Here is a 19,696-nt window from a genome sequence, read left to right on the forward strand (position 1 = left end):
AGTCTGCACTGAAGTAAATGAGAAAAGGATGATAAAATGCCATCAGCATGTTTTATATGCAGTTTTATATTGACTTAAAATCTTGTTAAATCATGTTCAGGAAACAATGGAAATGTTTCTAGCTTTTTGGAGATTCAGTAAAAAAACAATCTGCACTAAACAATATTATTTTTAAATGAAATATATATTCTCCTCTAAACAACCCCCTATTTCTCACATTTTGGTGAGAGTGACTCTGGGAGAAGCTGCACTTCCCGGCGTGTGTGGAGCGTCCCCGGGGACACTCAGCAGCACTAACGACACCAGAACATAACTGGAAACTGAACTCAGAGGACCTCAGGATCCATCATCCACGTACAAATGTGTGATAACTGTCTGAGTGCATTTGATCAAACTATTTCTGCATTCGATTGCTAGAAAAAGCAGCTCAAGATTTTTCAAAGCAGTAGTTCAACAATAAATTCTACCTCTCTAAAAGCTCCATAAAATGTAAATGACTAACTTTTTAAAATCCTAACTTTTGGAAAGCTTGCTGCAAGGGTGACACAGATCACGTGATAGAGGAGAAAAGATCCCCACCATGGCTCTGTTTCACTCATTGAAATAATCTGCTTTGAAGGCCAGAGGCCCCCTTCCCAGAAGCCGGACTCACATACCCCTCAGACTACCTAAGCCTTGTCCCCTGTGCCTGGAGAAGGTCTATGTAACGACACTGCTGTTAGTGCCTCAAGGAGAAGATCTCAAAGTGGTGACAGGTGAATGACACGGAGAATGAAGGAAGAATATGCAACATTCCTTCGTCTTCCCCATCCCCCTCACCAATTTCGGAATCTCCCAGAGCAGCGCTATCCAAGAGAAAGGGAAGGTCAGTCCCGTACGGAAGCCTGACGATTTCTAGTAGTCACATTAAAGTGGAAAGAAACAGATTGGGTGAAGGATTGGAACAGACATTTCCCCAAAGATGATAAACAAATGGCCAAAAAGCACCAGAGAGATGCCCACCATCCCCAGAAACAGGAATCCAAATGAGAAGACACCACGTCACACACACTGATGTGGCTGCAAGTTAAAAATAAACAAAAGGCAAAAAGGAAAGTAAGGGTGGGCAAGGATGTGGAGAAAGTGCAGAGAAACTGAACCCTCAGATGCAGCTGAGGAGAATGGGAAATGGCACGGCTTCTGCGGAAAGAGCCTCAGCAGTTTCCCCCCAAATTAAACAGCTGTGACATGACGCTTACTCCTCTTCCCAGGTTTATTCCCAAGAGAATCACAAATATACATCCATCCAACACCTGTCCCCAGACATTCAAAGAATTATTCAGAACTGCCAAAAGGTGGAAACAACCCAAACATCCATCAAGTGAAGACTGGATAAACATGGGGCAGCCAGAGTGGAATATTATGCAGCCATAAAAAGGAACCAAGGCCTGACATGTGCTGTGAGCCCTGAAAACACTATGCTGAGGGCAAGAAGCCAGATACAAAAGCCACAAAAGGTACAATTCTGCAGAGAGGAAATGCCCAGAGCTGGCAAATCTGGAGACAAAATGTAAATTAGTGGGGGGCAAGGGTGGGGAGAAAGGGGAGGTGGGGAGCACCTGCTTAATGGCACAGGATTTCTCGTGGTGCAGATGAAAATGTTCTGGAATGAGACGGCACGGACGGCTGCACTGCCTCATGGCACCCCATAGCCACAGAACAACACACGGTCATGTCTGGGTTACGTGAATTCTGTCCCGAGTAACAAAAAGAAACAGGTGAAATTCAATGCTGTATTTAATCTGGCATAACCGAGTTATCATTTCAGAATGTAATCAACATCAAATAGTATTAATGAGATTGTTTGCCCACACGAAGCCTTTGAAATCTAGCCTATTTCTGCATTTTTTTTAAAGATTTTATTTATTTATTTGACAGAGAGAAATCATAAGTAGACGGAGAGGCAGGCAGAGAGAGAGAGGGAAGCAGGCTCCCCGCCGAGCAGAGAGCCCGATGCGGGACTCGATCCCAGGACCCTGAGATCATGACCTGAGCCGAAGGCAGCCCAGGCGCCCCTATTTTTGCATTTTGACAGCGCATCTCAAATGGGATATTTTCAGGGCTCACGGAGGGACAGCACAGACCTTGAGAAAAGAGAAGGGAGAGCAGCGGGAGAGTCCAGTGGCAAAGGGGTGCCCATTAGTTCTTTCTTTATGTTGTCCTGCTAAGATTGCACACACTCACACCACCACAATAAGCCCTGCCACCCCAAACCCTTATCCGACAGCCCCTGGGGGCCAAAGACTGGGGGAGGCAGGCTGCCGGGAAACAAGGCTGTCCTCCAGCCAAGGGGCCACAGGAAGAATTCCAGAACTCAGCAAACCTGCCTGGCGTGGGCATCAGGTGTCCAGCATGAGCCTCAGCCTGAAGGCACAAAGGTGGGCCATCCCCGCAGCTGCCCCTCCCTCGCCAGACAAGCCCTCTACAGAAGGCAGAGGGAGCGGTGTGCGGGGAAAGAAGACACCCAGTTCCCACGACAGCAGAGAGGGGCTGAGTCCCAGCCCTCAGAGGTGGTCCTCAGAGAGGCTAGGCCTATGTGCTGAGTTATAGACCGACTCTGGGGACCCAGAGACCCAGGACACCAGAAAGTATAGGAACTTGCAGCTTGGGTGATTCAAAGTCAGCAAATGGCCGGGCACAGGAATGAGTGTGTGTTCATGCATGAGGAGAAGAGGGACAGATAGAGACAGAATATCCATGCAAGAATGCCAGTGTGGGGGCGCCTGGGTGGCTCAGTGGGTTGAGCCGCTGCCTTCGGCTCAGGTCATGATCTCAGGGTCCTGGGATCGAGTCCCGCATCGGGCTCTCTGCTCAGCAGGGAGCCTGCTTCCCTCTCTCTCTCTCTCTCTCTGCCTGCCTCTCCATCTACTTGTGATTTCTGTCAAATAAATAAATAAAAACTTTTTTAAAAAAATTAAAAAAAAAAGAATGTCAGTGTGTGGGGCGCCTGGGAGGCTCAGTGGGTTAAATGTCCACCTTCAGCTCAGGTCAAGATCTCAGGGTCCTAGAATCGAGCCCCTAGTCTGCTTCTCCCTCTCCCACTGACCCTCCCCGTGCTTGTGCACATACATGCTTTCACGCTCTCTCAAATATAACTAAAATATTTTAAAAAACAAAAAGAAAAAAAGAGGGGTGCCTGGGTGGCTCAGTCATTAAGTGTCTGCTTTCAGCTCAGGTCCCAGTGCCCTGGGATCGAGCCCCGAATCAGGTTCCCTGCTCTGCGGGAAGCCTGCTTCTCCCTCTCCCTCTGCTTGTGCTCCCTCTCTGTGTCTTTCTCTGTCAAATAAAAAAATAAAATTAAAAAAAAAAAAAAAGAATGTTAGCATGTGGAATACGTTCTGCTGCACGAGATAAAACCAACACTAAAGGACAAACACCACACGATCCCACTTACATGAGAAATGTAGGGTAGTCTGATTCGGAGACAGGAGGAAAAACTGAAGTTGCCAGGACTTGGGGGGTGAGGGAATGGGGTGTTTGTGTTTAATGGGCCCAGAGCCTCAGGGGAGAAGATGGGAAAGTTCTGGAGGCGGACGGAGTGACAGGTGCACAGCAACGGGGTGTAATTCATGCCACCGCACTGTGCATTTCAACATGGTTAAAATGGTCATTTTTACATTGTGCAGATTTTACCACCATAAAACAAAAGCCCCACAAAGAGCAGGAGCTGGGTGGGTCAGTGAAGGAGTGTGTGAGGATATGGATGCCAGGGGGCAGGAGTGGGCTGCGAGCTCTGGGCTCAGAGTCAGCAGGGGGAGCAGGACGGGTCAGAGGGGGCCGCAGGCCCACAGACAGGGGCTCTCCGGCGGGCAGGAGGGCGGGTGTGGGCTGTGGCCACAACACAATGGACTCAAGCCACAAAGCAGTAAGAGAAGCTCATGGAGGATTAAGCAAAGCTCTATGTGAAGCTGAGGGAAAAGAACCCCATCCCAAAAGCACCCAGTTCGGCATGGGGCCCACCTGCTCTTCGTGCCCAGAGTGGCTCCTGCCGGGAGGCCGTCAGGAGGAAGGAACAACGTGCCCGTGGCCGGCTGGGAAACCTGCATGCGCAAGGGGCTGAGGGGCCCAGGGCTAACCCTGGGACTCCCTGGGACTCCCTGGGCAGGTCACGGTGCCCACAGCTCTGCAGGGAAGGGGCACACTACTGGAGAAAGGGAATGAGGAAGCGGGACAGGGGACAGAAGGAAAGAGGGAGGGAGATGGGGGGCGGGAGGGGAACCAACTGAGGAGACTGCCCCCAACTCCACAGCTTCCTTCAGTCAGGGCCTCCCACGGGCCTTCAGTAATCTGGGTCAGAGAGAAGTCCCAGGAGGCCCTGAACAGGACATGCAGGGGAACCCCAGAAGGTTCCTTGCTGGCTCTCCAGCAGTTGACTAAGGCGGAACGTGGGGCCTCCTTCTCCATCCACACACCCTAGATCTTTCTATCACACACTGCCGGCTGCCAGAGACCTTGGGTGCCCCACCCCGGAGCAGCTCAACTTCAGGTCACACTCCTCACAGCACCGCACCCTCAGCTCTTCCCAGTCTCCCCTCCGGACACGGCCCAGGTTCCCAGGGAGGACAGCACCGCTGTGAAGTGTTGCTCAGGTAGAAGAGCACACCGCACAGGCTTGGGGAGGGGTCTGGACATCTCTGTGTTCAAAGGGAGAAAGTCCCTCACAGCAGCAGAGACAGCGGCAGCGACTCGGAACACTCTGGAACCAACGGAGGAACTGCCCCCCTCCCTGCGGGGCTAGTGCGAGGGGCTGTGGAGGCTGACTTCACTTGGGGGGTGGGGGCAGGAGCCCTAGGCTGAACCTTGTCTGTGAGCATTAGTTCTTCTGTTTCTAATTGGGGATCTGAACGATGTCCCCACCTGCACCTGTGGGAAAGGCCTCAACTCTGCAAAGTCTGACTCTCTGCAGACGGTTGTGGCAGGGGGAGGGGGATACACAGGTTACGCCTATGGGGTTACAGGGGCCCACTCATTGTTCTTGAATGCAAATAATCCCAGAATCCCACTGGTGGAGCCACAGAGGAAATAAATGAAAAGGTAGGTCCAGGGGTGCCTGGGTCTATGGGTTAAGCCTCTGCCTTCAGCTCAGGTCATGGTCTCAGGGTCCTGGGATCGAGCCCCACATCGGGCTCAGCAGGGATTCCGCTTCCCCCCCTCCCCCGCCCCGCTCGCTGCCCGCCTCTCGGCCTACTTGTGCTCACTCTCTCTGTCAAATAAATAAATAAATCTTTAAAAAAAAGAAAGGTAGGTTAAACGTTCCTCATTTATTTCACATCAAACACTCATCCTGCAACAAGGGGTTAAGAAGTTCAGAGACAGGACGCCTGAGTGGCTCAGTTAAGCGTCTGCCTTTGGCTCAGATCATGATCCCAGGGTCCTGCGAGCGAGTCCTGCATGCGGCTCCCTGCTCAGCAAAAGCCTGCTTCTCCCTCTCCTACTCCCCTTGCATGTGTTCCCACTCTTGCTGTGTCTCTCTCTCCGTCAAATAAATAAATAAAATCTTAAAAAAAAAAAATTGTTCAGAGATGAACAGAGAGGGTCAAGGGGTTCTGAGTCCCCAGATGAGACAAAAGCTGGCCACAGGACCACCTCCCACAGCTCCTACAGAAGGAGGCACTGACCTGTTCCTTCTGGGGGGGAGTCCCCCATCCGAGATCCAAGAGCTGAGAGCAGGCATGTCCACGGGGATGGCCTCTCCCCCCATGGACACAGGACAGCAAACGCATCTGCTCAACCCCCAATCCTCTGGGCAACTTCAGCAATCCCATGCAGCAAGACCGCATCTTCGGGGCACCCCTTCTGTGAGGAATTAACCCCAGTCCCTTTCCCGTAGAGGTGGGGGACAGAGGGGATGGAGGCTCGAAGCTCAGTGAAGAGACAGTGCGGAAAAGGGAGTCTGAGGTTCTCCTTAAGAGTCCTCACATGGGAGGTGAATGACTCAATCACAAACCTGTCTGAAGGCCACGTCTAACCAGCAAACTGGAGAATTTACAATCGAACAGACCCCTTCATTTCCAGGGCACAGATTTCAAAGGGACTCCCCTCCCACGTGCTCGCATCTGCCCCTGCGCAGCTCTCTCCACAGCCCACCTGCCCTTGGCCTGGGGACGCCTCCTCCGGCTCCTCAGACCATTTTCCAGACTCTGTCCCTGTGGGGCTTAAATTCCGATTAGATGCAGTCTCGCAACACTGAAAGGCGGAGCAGTTAGGACGTCGAGTTACAAGTCAGGGCCAGAGGTAAGGTGCTGTGCTCTGGGCTAAGGCTGCAGCGGCCTCCTGAACCGCCATCCCAGAGCTGCCCCAGATGGGGTGCTCTTCCAAACCCTTCCCACCTCTTCCTGTACCTACTTCCCTGCACTCAGCACCCTGGAATGATGTCTGTCCACAAGTGGCCCTGACAGACCCACCAACCTGTTTCTCCCCTGCCATGCAATGGGCATAGCCCGAACACCTGAGCAGCTCAGACATGGGGTACAGCCCCAACACCCGCACAGCCCAGACACCCACCCAGCCCGGACTCCCACACAGCTCATAGCTCAGACACCTGCACAGCCCAGACTCCTGCACAGCCCAGACACCCAGCACATCCCGGACATCAGCACATCACAGACACCCAGCACAGTCTGGACACCTGCATAGCTTGGACACCCACACAGCTCATAGCTGGGACCTCATAGCCCAGGCTCCCACACAGCCCGGACACCCACACAGCCCGGACACCCGCACAGCTCATAGCTCAGACACCCACACAGCCCAGACTCCTGCACAGCCCGGACATCCGCACAGCTCAAAGCTTGGACACGGGCACAGCCCAGACAGCCACCCAGCCTGGACACTGGCACATCTTGGACAACCGGCAAAGCCAGGACACCCACAAAGCCCGCTGCATCCCTGGCCCTGCCCAGCACCCTGCAGAATAAATACTGAATGGACAGAAGTAAGAGATGGAAAATCAGTGCAGATGAAAAACAGAAAAACACTTCTAGAACCCTTTGGTCTTCAGTAAAACACAGTGATAAAAGGTAGTAAAAATAAAAGAAACTTTGTATCTGCATAAGTCTGCTCTGGTCACCCTGAGAAAACTACCTCCTCAGAAATAAGTCACCACCTTCTCAGGTGCACAGGAGAAGCCGCCACAGAGAGAAGCAGCCAGGACCCTTCGAATGCTGTAGAAGTCCTACAAGACACACATGCTCGCAGCCTGCACCCAGCCCCGCGGGCCCCTCCCGGCCAGTCACCCCAGCGGGTCTGCACCTTGGCACAGAGCTAACCACACTGGCCTGCCAGCCAGGATGGTCCAGGAGCTGGGGAGAGCTCTCTGGAAACTCTCAGGTAGGAGAAACGACCACAGTCCTTAACGTTAGTCACTTCCTCTTTAGAAAGTCAGTCTTGGAACCAAATGCAGCTAGAGTCGTGGGGAGCAGCCCAGCCCTGAGTTCAAATCCCGCATGGGAACCCAAGAGCCAACCCAGATGGGCCCACACGACCTGCTCACCCACCCCTGACAGCACCGAAGCCCAGGCAAGGCAAGGTGCTTTCAGACCACACACGCCCCTCGGGCCCACTTGCCAGGGAGGCAGGAAGCTCACTGCTGCACAGGCACACTGGCGGTGACAAAGGGGACACAGGCTGCTCCTCCCTCCGCCTCCCCCCTCGATAAGCTTTTCTCTTTCTGGACAGGAAACCCTTAATGTGTCACCGCCATGCCCTCCCGCTTTGCAGGCTGGCCCTCCCGCTTCCCCCACCCCCCACTATAAACGAAATGTTTCTCAAACTTGTTCCTTCACACTACTGCAGCATTAATTTACAGATTTAACACCTAAGTGAAAAGTTCAAAGGTCTAGGTGGAAAAACTGCAAGAAACGAGCCAGGGAGAAGGTAACAAACACAGCTAAGGAAAAGGACACAATTTCAGACACTAACTCTGGAGACCAAAAAAGCGAGCACAGTAGCAGGAAGCTGGGCATTCCCTGGGGGAGGGGCCGCGGAGTCCTTGGGGTCACTCAGGCTCCTCCACTGGGCATTTCAGAGATGAAGGGGAATCTGCCCCTGACAGGCCTTTAGGACCACCTCCTGGCTGTTGGCAGCACCTAGTGGGGGTCTGAGGGGCACTGGAGATCTTGGGAAGTCTTCAGACCCGAAATCATCATCAGCCTTCTGACAACAAAATAAAAGACTGGATTAACACACCCAGTGCCAGCTTTAGGAGAGAACTTTACAAGTGGATCTCCACTAGCTTTTGGCAAAAACTAAAATCTGAGAATCTGTTTTTATTTATGCCCTTTAAAATCTTATTTGATACGTAAACACATATTTAGTGTTAAAAAAAAAAAAAAAAAGTGAGGGACCCCTGGGTGGTTCAGTCGGTTAAGGGTCTGCCTTTGGCTCGGGTCATGATCTCATGGTCTTGGGATCAAGTCCCACACTGGGCTCTCTGCTAGGGAGCCTGCTTCTGCCTCTGCCTGCTGCTCCTCGTGCTCTCTCTCAAAAAAAAAAAAAAGTATTTCACGGGAAATGTGGTGGCTTAAAAACATGACTCCAGGGGCGCCTGGGTGGCTCAGTGGGTTGAGCCTCTTCCTTAGGCTTGGGTCATGATCTCAGGGTCCTGGGATAGAGTCCCACATCGGGCTCCCGGCTCAGCAGGGAGTCTGTTTCCTCTTCTCTCTCTGCCTGCCTCTCTGCATACTTGTGATCTCTGTCAAATACATAAATAAAATCTTTAAAAACAAAAACAAACAAACAAACAAACAAAAACCCCACATGATTCCAAGCGCTCAGGCGCCAGAGCCCGGTTCCCACCCTTTCCAAACTGGGCTGGCCTTAGTGGCCTATGAATGCTGAAGAAGTGACCCTGCTGACTTCTGAAGCAGTCAGTAAAAAGCCTCATGGGTTGGACCATGTACCCCCAAAATTCATGTCAACGCAGAACCGAAGAATCCCCTTATTTAGAGACAGAGTCTAGGCGGATAGAAAGAAGGTAAAATGGAGTCATGAGAGCAGGGTCAGACTCAGCAGGACTAAAGGGAAGAGGTGAAAGTACAGAGACAGGGCGGCGGACGGCCAGGGGAGGACGGAGGCAGGGGCTGGAGGGACACATCTATGACCAAAGGCTGGAGGCAGACACCGCGGACCAGAACCGGTGAAGGAAGGATCCTCCCCTAAAGCCTTCAAGGGAGCACAGCCCTGCTGACACCTTGGTTTTGAACTTCTATCCTCCAGAACCTAGAAAGAATACACTTCTGTTGTTTTAAGCCACCTGGTTTATGGGACCTTGTTACATGGCCGCTCTGGAAAATGAATATACAAGGGGACAGCTTCCCGCAGGCTCTCTCCTTCCCTCCCCATCAGGACAGCGCCCTAGGAGCCTGGCCTCCAAGCTTCAAGGAGGCCTAGCAGCCACTCAAAAGCCACACAGAAGTGTTGTGGCCTTGACCCCACCATGGTCTCAGGTCACCAACAACAGACACATAAGTGAGGGAAGTTTCAGGCGATTCTGAGCCTTTTGGTCACCCAGAGAGTGAACCGTGGAACAGAGACAAGTTTCCCCTGAGCCCTCCCAACTGCAGATGTATATTAACAAAATAAATGCCAACATGGCTTTAAACCCCTATGTTCCGGGGTCATTTGTGATACAAAAATAGATAAGCAGAACACCACACACACTGTTCTCCTGAATGACATGTGTCTCTTCAGACTCAAAACAGTCACCTGTGCCAATTAGGGATCAAGGTAGACTACGAATGCAAATGCTATGAAATGCTACAAAAGCAAACACTCATGAAGAATGTTCTTGCTGGGGCACCTGGGTGGCTCAGTGGGTTAAGCCTCTGCCTTCGACTCAGGTCATGATCTCAGGGTCCCGGATCGAGTCCCGCATCAGGCTCTGCGCAGCAGGGAGTCTGCTTCCCCTTCTCTGCCTACCTCTCTGCCTACTTGTGATCTCTCTGTCAAATAAATAAAATCTTAAAAAAATATTCTTGCTGGAAACGGTCACCTCCATGCCCATAAATTGAGAGTTTCTGGGCTTTTTAATGATGTGCAAATACCAGATGTGTTCGAACGTATTTCTCATTTCAAGAACCTCCTTTATGTTCCACCATCTTCATAGCACACCTACGTTTATAGAAGCTTGAGTATAACAATCATTTATAAAAAGATGTAATCTGCACGTTTTAAAAAGGGCATGAGGGGTTCTCAGTGGCTAATCTCAGAGTGATGAAATTACATGGGATTTTAACTTCTTTGTATTTTTAGAACAGTAACAGTATTTCGATAATTTATAAGACAACTTTTTTGAAAGTTACTTAAGGCTACCTTACACAGTCACTTCTGCTGCTTTCAAAAAACTGAAACCCCCCGTCATCTACAGCTCAGGAAGCGACCACACCTGTGCTCCCACCGAGTTCTACAAGTTCTAGAAGTATGCATGAACCTGTCTGCCGACATTCATGCAAATCTTCACCATATCTCCTTCTGCAGCACACCGGGAGGCAGGGAAGAAGGGAGACCGAAGGGGCATCTGGGAGCCTCAGTCCATTAAGTATCTGCCTTTGGGTCAGGTCAGGATCCCAGCATCCTCACCAGGGAGCCTGCTTCTCCCTCCCCCTGCTCGTGTGCTCGCTCACTCTCTCTCAAATAAAATCTTAAAAAAAAAAGGGGGGGGGATGAAAACAAAAATGTCCATCTTCAAGAATCAGCTGAAGTCTCTTCTGAAGTGTTTATGATAAAAAATGCAGAGGCTTTGGGGGCACCTGTGTGGTTCAGTTGTCAAGCATCTGCCTTTGGCTCAGGTCATGGTCCCAGGATCCTGGGATCAAGTCCCGTGTTGGGTTTCCTGCTCAGTGGGAGCCTGCTTTCTCCCTCTCCTACTACCCCACTCACTGTGAGTGTTTCCCCCGCTCACTGTGTCTCTCTCTGTTAAATAAATAAATAAAATCTTTAAAAGAAGAAAATCAGAGGCTTTGGTTAAGATAAAAAAAAAAAAGCAGTAGATTTGATTCTTATTATCGAGACAGAATCTGATGGTCAATGCTCTGGCCACTGGACATCTGCAGAAGTTAAGAAATATAAACTATAACCACTAGAATTCAAAATAGTAGGGGGTGAAACCGGTGACGGTGGTTAAGGAGGGCACTTGTCATGAAGAGCATGAGGTGTTTTGTGGAAGTGTTGAAACACTATATTGTACACCGGAAACTAACATAACACTATGTTAACTACACTGGAATTACAATTTAAAAAGAAATTTATCATGGTGGCGATGTTTGGGCAGGAAGGAAAGGAAGGGGTAGAGGAGAACACAGAGGACCTCAACTTGATAATGGTTTTGTTTTACATAATTTCTGGGGGAGGGACACACAGGTATCAGCTTATTATCCCTCTGACTTCTCTTCATGCCCTGTTCCTTCCTACAAACTCTGCTCCCGGGCTCATTCCAGCACCACAGCAAGGCTGCTGGAGCTCACCTGGTGTCTCACACTTGCCCACCCGTTCCAGGTGAACTCGAAGGGGCGCCTGAGAGGCTGGTCTCAGGATGGAGGACCCAAAGACACACCCACATCCCAAGGCTGAGGGAGCTGGCAATCTTGGGGAAAAAAAGTGAGCAGGAAGTTTGCAACTTGGCCCATCTTCTAAAAACTGTCAAGGATTCTAGTAATGCAGGTAAAGATATCAGAAATACCTTAGAAAAATCAGTATCCACATCCGTTACTTTGTAACCACACTGCCAGATTATTTTTAAAGAATTCTCTAACTTCATCATAATGCCCTCCATTTTAAAGTCATTTCATTGAGAAAGAGTAAAAAAAAAAAAACAACAACAAAAATGAAAACCCTGATATGGCAATTTTATTTTTAAGAGTGCAATACTGCAAAACACCCAGTAGCTCCCCCATGGGTCTCCAGATGAACCCCCCCACACCCCCGCTTCTCTGGGATCTGAGCATTTGGAGAAAACCGTGCACCCACACGTGTGTGTACCATCTTTCAGAAAAATTCAGTATTCTCCCAGGCCCAACACCTGTAGAGTCAGACCCAGCGTATTTTTAAAATCTGTGTGTGTTTGCACAAGCTCCCGGGTGACCGTGATGTGCTGCCTGGCAAGGCCGGTTTTCTCTGAAATAAACAACCAAGTTCTTAAGCGCCAACAGGATAAGCTGAACGGAGAACTCCGCACCACTGATCACTGCCTAGCAACAGAGGCTTTCACAGGGAGCACAGCTACCCCACTACACGGTGACCTCGTCATCCATGGCCCAATTCAGAATCAAAGAGCGAAAAGGGAAAGACAGCCTAGAAGCAAAGGAAACCCGGACTTGGCCCGTGGCTCTCCCACAGAACAGGACACTCAGCCTTTCCACCAGAGTTCAACCTCTATCATTCAAACCCGTGCTGTTCAAGATTTGGCCACTTATATGTATTTAAAACTGAGTAAAATTCACAATTCAGTTCCTCGGACCCACCAGCTACATTGTGGGTGTTCAATAGCCATACGTAGCCGGGACACCGCACAGCAGAGCACAAACGGGACACTTCCCTCCTCCTGGGGAATTCTACCACACAGTGCTGGCCCGAAGCATTCCATTCACGACCCCATCATCCGTGGTGGGTTTGGCCTTCGGGCTTCTGTCCACACCCCCATGTGATGGCTACAACACCCACCAGGGCAACAGTGCCCACCCAAGGTGGGGTAAGGTTCCAGGAGGTCAGAAATATCTAGGCATGTGACATGTGACGTTTTGCAAATCGCCCCCACCCAGAGATGCTGACCCCCACCCAATCCTCCCATGGCTGAGAAGCTCTATTCCACCACCAGATGATTCTTCAACATTCTGAAAAAGAGCCTCATTCCAATTCACACACGTGCTGACCTCCTAAGTGGGGGAAAAAAAGAAAAAAAAAAAAGAGAGAGAGAGAGAGAGAAGGTACTGGTATGGCGGACCAGCCCTACTTCTCCGGAACTGCCTGGCTATAGAGAATCTGGTATTTTAATGCCTGAGAATTTAGAAATGGGGCCAAAAGAGAAGGAGCTGGACTACTGTGTTCTTTTGAAGCATGGAGATAAATATAGGATCCCATCACCTAACTTCAACAACTATGGACTCAGGCCAGCCTGGTACCCTGTGGCCCTGTGTTATTTAGGGATGGAGAATTCTGGAGGACCACCCTCCCCCCACCATGGCCCTATATCTGCACAGAGCAGAGGGAGGCCCCCCTGTGTGGGCTCTCAGGGGTCTAGGCCTCCACCTGGGGGAAGGCTTACAAACTCTGAGCTGAAGCACCAGTCTCATGAGGCTGCCGAGACAAATCCAGGACACCATCCCTGGGGAAAGCTTAGTCCGGGGTCTGGTTAGAATCAGCAACACTGGTTCTAATGGCCACCCCAGCATCTTTTCATCCTTTCCTAAAAGTAGGGCAATTTTGTTCCATGATATCAATTTGGAAGTTTTAAAAAAAAAAGTCCACCTTTCCCCCACCCCAAAAATAGTGTTATCACTTCTGATGTTGTGGTTTACGACCATCTCTATCTTGATCCACTGCTGTTACTACAATTACTGGGACTAGTTGTAATAACACCAGCTCCCAGTTTTTGAGCTGCTGGTCCACGTCAAGCATTGTGTCAAGCCCTGTGTAAATATTATCTCACCAAATCCTCACAGTGTGGCTGTGAGGGGAATTCTGTTGCTCTCCTCACTGGAGAGCTAAGAAAACAGACCCAGAGAATTTAAGTGACTTGCCTAAAATCATAGAGCTGAGGAAAACAGGATTTGAACCCAGGTCTGCCTGAATGGACAGCCTATGCATTTTACCACCACATCAAGCTACAGCTAAACTCCTCCTGGAGCTAAGGGACTAGCCCCCACCCTCAAATTAGAAGAACTTTCTATCACATATTTTAAAAGTTAAAAACGTTCTTCCCCAGTGGCTCTCTGTCCCGCTTTCAAATACATATTTCACCCTCTTGACTGGGACTTCCGAATTTTCAATATGTAAGCTGCTTACTGCAAATACAACAGCCTTTCCCACCCCATTCCCAAGCAGTTTGGAGTGGAGGGGGTGGGAGAGCTAAGCCCCCTTTCAGAAAGAAGCCATAAAGCTGAAGCATTAAGAACCAAGGTGAAACAGTCACCTCATTTCTGGCTGGAAGATGTTCCCACTCGTCTCTTTATCTACAGAGAAAGATGTTCAGAAAATAGCTCCTCTATCATATTTCAAAGAATTCCAAGTTTGTGCTGTTATCTCCACGTCAGATTGTACTCAAATGGACCAGCATCTCTATCTTGAGGACCCGCCGGTGGGATGATGCTCCACCGGCTGCATTACCAGGAATTCTCTTGGACAAATGCTTCTGTGCCCAGCGCGCTCTGCAGGCTCTGCCCACCCAATACGGAAGCCCGGTTGTTTGCAGCCCATTTCACAGGGGTCTGGAGCCAAAGTAGTGCAAATGCCACCAAAGCCAAATGCCCATGAGCTGAAATTCACCTGCAGCTGCTTTTCCTTCTCCCCACCCAAAATATGCGCCCGCACTTTCATGCAACACACTGAAATCCCAGAAGCTTGGAGGAGAACGAATGAGAGATTATGACTCCCCAAGTTTGGGATTTCGCAGGGCAGTGGAATTTCGGAAGCATCTGGTAGACTGACGGGAGTTACGAAAACAGATGCGAGCGATAAGCCAACACCTCACACAGCCACACAGCCATACTATCTTCTATTGCTACCATTTCAAAAAGGAAAAATTTTTAAGTAAAAACCAAAAAAAAGCCAGAAGCTCAGATAAAAGACAATGCTTCCTCAGAAAGAGAGTAGAACTTCCAGGCACGGACACATGGATGTACGGGGTGTGGTGGCGGCAGACAGTTCAGGAAACGCGCTCCTCACGTTCCTCCCTCCCGGAGGACGGGACAGCTTCTAGCCCACAGCTGGGCCGGGAGGAAGCACTCAACCAGCCCACACCAGCCCCTCCCAGCCACCCCGGGCCCAGCAGGGGAGCCCATCTCAGCCCAGGCCCTCCCTCCCACACTGCCCAGTAACCAGGCAGCAGGCAGCGGCCAGACACGGTCTCTGCATGTCCTACAGCCCAGACTAAAATCCTGCCAACTTTGCTCCTGGAGAATAAACTCTACTTTCTCCCAGAAACAAGCTTGAAAGGGATCTGTCTGTGCACACACTGGGAGCCACGTCTACGTCCTACTGCAGTCGGTTCCGGGGGACTGAAGGAGTATAAATAGTGTCATCCGCAACTAGGGGACATTAAGAAGCACTTCACTATAAAATGGGAACCATCTTCAGAGAAGAACACATGTGTGAACACGGTACAGTAGCCCGCCAATGAAGAGAGCATTTCTCTAAATCAAAACCATGCGAGCGATCACCTTCCACGCGTCAGAATGGCTAAGATCAAAGAGACGAGAACTAAAGGTGCTGCTGAGGATGTGGACAGACGGGAGCCTCGTGCGCAGCAGGTGGGAAGGCGTGCGGGTGCAGCCGCGATGGAAAGTGGGATGCAGCTTCCTCAAACAAGTAAAAGTGGAACGACCGTATGATCCAGCAATCCCACTTCTGGGCATCTACCTGAACAGAAACACTACTCTGAATGGATACATGTACCCCATGTGCCCTGCAGCATTATTCACAACAGCCAAGGGAGGGGGGCAGCCCAAGTGTCCATCGACAGATGAACGGATAAAGTACATACACACACACACACAAACACACGAGAATACTACGCAGTCACAAAAAAGCAGGAAGTCTTGCCATTTGTGACAACACAGATGGACTTGGAGGACATTACACTAAGTGAAATAAATCTGAGAAGGGCAAACACGCTGTAGGATTTCACATACATGTGGAAAGGCTCACGGATGGAGAACAATCCAGGGATGGCCGGAGGGGAAGGGCTGGGGGTCAGGTAACGCAGGGGAAGGGGATGAAGAGGGCCCAACGTGCAGGCCTAAAGACAGGGAGACAGGGATGCACAGAACAACGCAGGGAACCGCTGACACGTGACCCGCTCCCCCTCATCACATGAACACCATCCCCACCGCTCCCCCTCCCAGCCGAAGAACTCAGCGGTGTCCCAACTGGCATCTGGAACAGAACTAAGGGGGATCTAAGGGGGGTCTTGCCTTTTCGTCCTGGTAGATCTTGTTGACGCTCTCCAGCTGCGAGTCGTGGCTGGACTGGATCCGGTCGAGCTGCTCCCGCTGCTTTTCCAGCTCCCCCTGGAACTCGTTCTTCTTCAGCTCCACCGCGCCTCTCTCCGCAGCGGCCCTGCGGACCCGGCCCTCCAGCTCCAGGATCCGGGTCTAGAAGGACAGCACAGAACACGAGGGGAAACCCCAAGCTGTCCCTGGAGACCTGGCCACTGGAAGGAGCTCCCTCTGAGAAGCCGGCTCTGGGGCCCAGAGCCAGCAGTAAGCCCTTTGCTGGAGGTGTGCTCCGGGGCCCCGTGGGCAGTGCTGCCGGGCCCTCCTGGGTCCCCTCCCCAGCCCCCCACTCCCCAGCTCCCATTCCACTCCTTCCTCACCAGGCAGCAGCCTGGGGCCAGACACGTTCACTGCATGTCCTGCAAAGCCCAGATGGAATTTCTGCCAACTCTGCTCCTGGAGAATAAATTCTTCCCCACAAAAATGTGCCTGAAGGGGTTCTATTAAGAGCAATCTTGGAAATCAACTGTACAGAAGCTATAATTTTTCCCAGAGAAACCATATTACAAATAGAGGAAGTCACTTCTCTGGGCTTCTTGGGCACCCCAGCTTATCTCCCAGGAAATCCCAAAACGTCCCTCCCGGAGACTCTGAGGCCTGAAGGAGGGAAATCCATGAAGTGCCTCGCACTTCCCCAGGTGCTCAAATATTTCGTTCCGTTGCCCTCCCGCTGACAGAGCACTCAACCCTTGGCAGACAAAACCTCCCAGAACAGATTCAGTTCTCTAACTCAGGACCCCAAGCCCGCGCCTGCCCGGAGACCAGCTCCTGCGGAAGCTCCCAGGAAAACGTGGCTGCCTGGGGCCTGCTGGGACAGGGCAGGGTTTCAGGGCTGAGAGCCCCAGCTCTGGGGGAGAGGAAAGGCTGGGCTGGAATCCCTGCTCCTGGGGTACTGCCCCCCGTCTGTGTCAGGATCTGCGTGCCTGGGAAGGGGGGAGATGAAGTCCCAAGCTCACAGAGTTTGTTTTGTGTCCTAGAGCAGAGCGTGTATATAACGCCCGGTTAAAGAAAAATCACTCAGACACTTGTGAACACGGGAAGGAAAACTTCCTTCAAGGCTCCTGCAACAGGGGTCTGTTCAGGAAGGAAGAGAACCGGTTCCATTCTGAGGCAGCTAAGGGTTTGCAGCCAACAGCAGAGTGAGGAGCCATTTGGGGGGAAAGTGTTAAGAGGGGATCTCAAGGGCAGGGAGATTTCTTGCTCGAGGCAGGCAAAGGGCTCAGACATCAGCAAGAGGGAGGAGGTGCCTGATCAGATACTGGGGGGTAGAGAGGACTCAGCCAGAAAGAATTCTTTGCTAAGTGGGCTGGGCAGGCTAAAGGCGAGATGGCAGGATGGCGGGGGAAGCCAAGACGGAGGCCTAGAGAAGAGGGGTCAGAGATGCCGGACTGAAGTCTGGTCAAGGAGAGTGCCTGTCCCAGCTCAGCCCTGTCTGACCCACAATACACAACCATAAATGGGAAAGCTAAAATTACCGTCCTTGAGTGAGGACTTGAACTACTGGCACCTGTAGAAACACACTTCCCATACCGGTTACCCAAATATACTTCCAACACCACTCTGAGATCTGGTGTGGACTGGAGGACCCAACGGCCGTCGGGGTGACGAAGCAAGCGGCCTTCCCAGAACCAGCCCAAGGGGATCCATGAAAAACCCTTCACTCCCAGGCCAAGCAGAGAGGGGGACGTTCTGGGAGCCATCCTAAGTCACAGAGAGGTTCTCTCCTACCCAAGTGCAGAGTGGATGTGGAGAGTCTGGCCTGGGCGGGGTGGGGGATGTGGGGAGCCCCAACCTCGAGACACATAGTGCACAAGTCGCTGAGCGGGATGCCTTAGGGAGCGGTGGACACCAGGGCCCTGGGACTCCACCACCGAGCCACCTTAAACATGGGGAGACACTCGTGCTCCCAGATGAGCCAGGCACCTGGAGATCGACGCTTCGGGAGCTGGCGATCCAGTAGTTGAAGCCCAGGACAATGATGCAGGCCACCAGGGCAGCCAGCACGAGGGGCGGCGACTTCATGCTCCGGCGCCCGTTTCCCAGTCCCATCATCTCAAAGGCTGGGGCGAATCTGACAAACAAAACAAGCAAAGAAGCCTTTGTGCTCGCAGTGCCGCCCTGGGAGCAGATCGTGTCCATCCCCATCGCCAGCAGGAGGCGTCTGTGCCTCCAAATGTGAACCTGCGGGAAAGAGAAGACCACCAGCAGGCCGGCCCCCTAGGACAGGCTGCTAGGAGGGAGCACGGCCCTGGGAATCACTGCCTGCAGGGAATGTCTCCTGCACATCAGTTTCCTCTTCCGTAAAATGGTGTTAAGTGCTTTCCCCACCCTCCCCACCCCTTTCTCCCTGCTGCCTCCAGGACAGGTTAAGAAGGAATCAACTCTGTGAACAGCAACAGCAAATGTTAAATGCTTCCACATCACTTTAGGGGGAAAAAAAACCCATTTCTCACTGCTCCCCAAAGAGGCCTTTTTGATTTAAGTCCTAACAAGGGAGGGCTTTTCACCTTGTAGAGAATTACTAAGGACACCCAAATAAAGGTTTGTTGTGCAAAGCCAGAAAGCACCCCGGAGGAGTGTGGATGCTCACTGAGGAAGTCACAGTCAGCGTGGACCCCCCACTCACACACACATGCAGGGTGCTGCCGGCAGGCGGGCGGTGCCAGCCCAGGTTTCCTCTGAACGCTTGCTGCTCTCCCAGTACAAGCCATCCGTGTTAGCTAGAGAGCTGCAGAGAGCATTACCTCTGCAGAGAAAGCCAGACACGGCTTACAAAAGGGAGGGGACCAAGTTTGTTCATGGACTTCAACCCAAGACCAGGTCTGCCTGGATACCAGCCCCAGAACCAAGCACAAGGAAAGCCGACCTTCCCACGAGGCGGGTAAAACAGGCCTTATCAGAGGAACGTTGGCAGGCACCACAAAGGGCATCTCTGTGAATAGGGCCTCTTTTATGCCAGGTGTGGCCCACAGTGCAGGAAAGACCTCCCAGGGACTCAACCTCCAGGTTAAAGTTCATTCGAGCGGAAACAGAGCAGAGTCCACAGGACCAGTTTTCCCCCTCAGGTGTTCCTGGTTAGGCGAGTCCCTGGGAGACCGCTTCCATAATAATCAGGTAGTAGTGTGGATGTCTAAATGGGGTAAATGAGCGCTGCCTGGAATCACCTGAAATAAAGGACCATCAGAATTCCGAAGCACAGAACTACCTCAGCTTCCCTCGCCAGCCGCTGGTCTTTCAGGGTGAGAGAGGAGAAAAAACTAAAAATCCATTATCAGTGGAAATCAGCAAGCCCCATACATATGAAAGGAGAGTAATGCTCAGAAATACTAAACTTCTAGAAAATTCTGTATATCTGCGGATACATGTCCTGTCTCCACTGCCTTATATCTGATTCTGATCACAAAAGTCTTTTTCACTCTTTTCATACTTCAAAAAATATATATAAAACTACA

At 51.3% G+C, this 19,696-nt stretch overlaps 1 protein-coding gene across 3 annotated transcripts in view; it reads right to left on the reverse strand.

Moving 5' to 3' along the window:
- The window catches only part of GOLM1 (golgi membrane protein 1), a 58,322-nt gene that overhangs the window by 28,704 nt on the left and 9,922 nt on the right, over nucleotides 1-19,696 (reverse strand). For all 3 annotated transcript variants that reach the window (XM_004774110.3, XM_045086086.1, XM_013046623.2), the window contains 2 exons: nucleotides 18,168-18,315; nucleotides 16,164-16,343 (listed from right to left, as the gene is read on the reverse strand). In XM_004774110.3, coding sequence (XP_004774167.2) covers nucleotides 16,164-16,343; nucleotides 18,168-18,296 — 309 coding nt within the window. In that variant the 5' untranslated portion in view covers nucleotides 18,297-18,315. Of the gene's footprint in view, nucleotides 1-16,163; nucleotides 16,344-18,167; nucleotides 18,316-19,696 lie in introns of those variants that run through there.

The sequence above is a fragment of the Mustela putorius genome, unplaced genomic scaffold (genome assembly GCF_011764305.1).
Source record: "Mustela putorius furo isolate JIRA1106 unplaced genomic scaffold, ASM1176430v1.1 tig00000876_pilon_pilon_pilon, whole genome shotgun sequence".
Taxonomy (NCBI): Eukaryota; Metazoa; Chordata; class Mammalia; order Carnivora; family Mustelidae; genus Mustela; species Mustela putorius.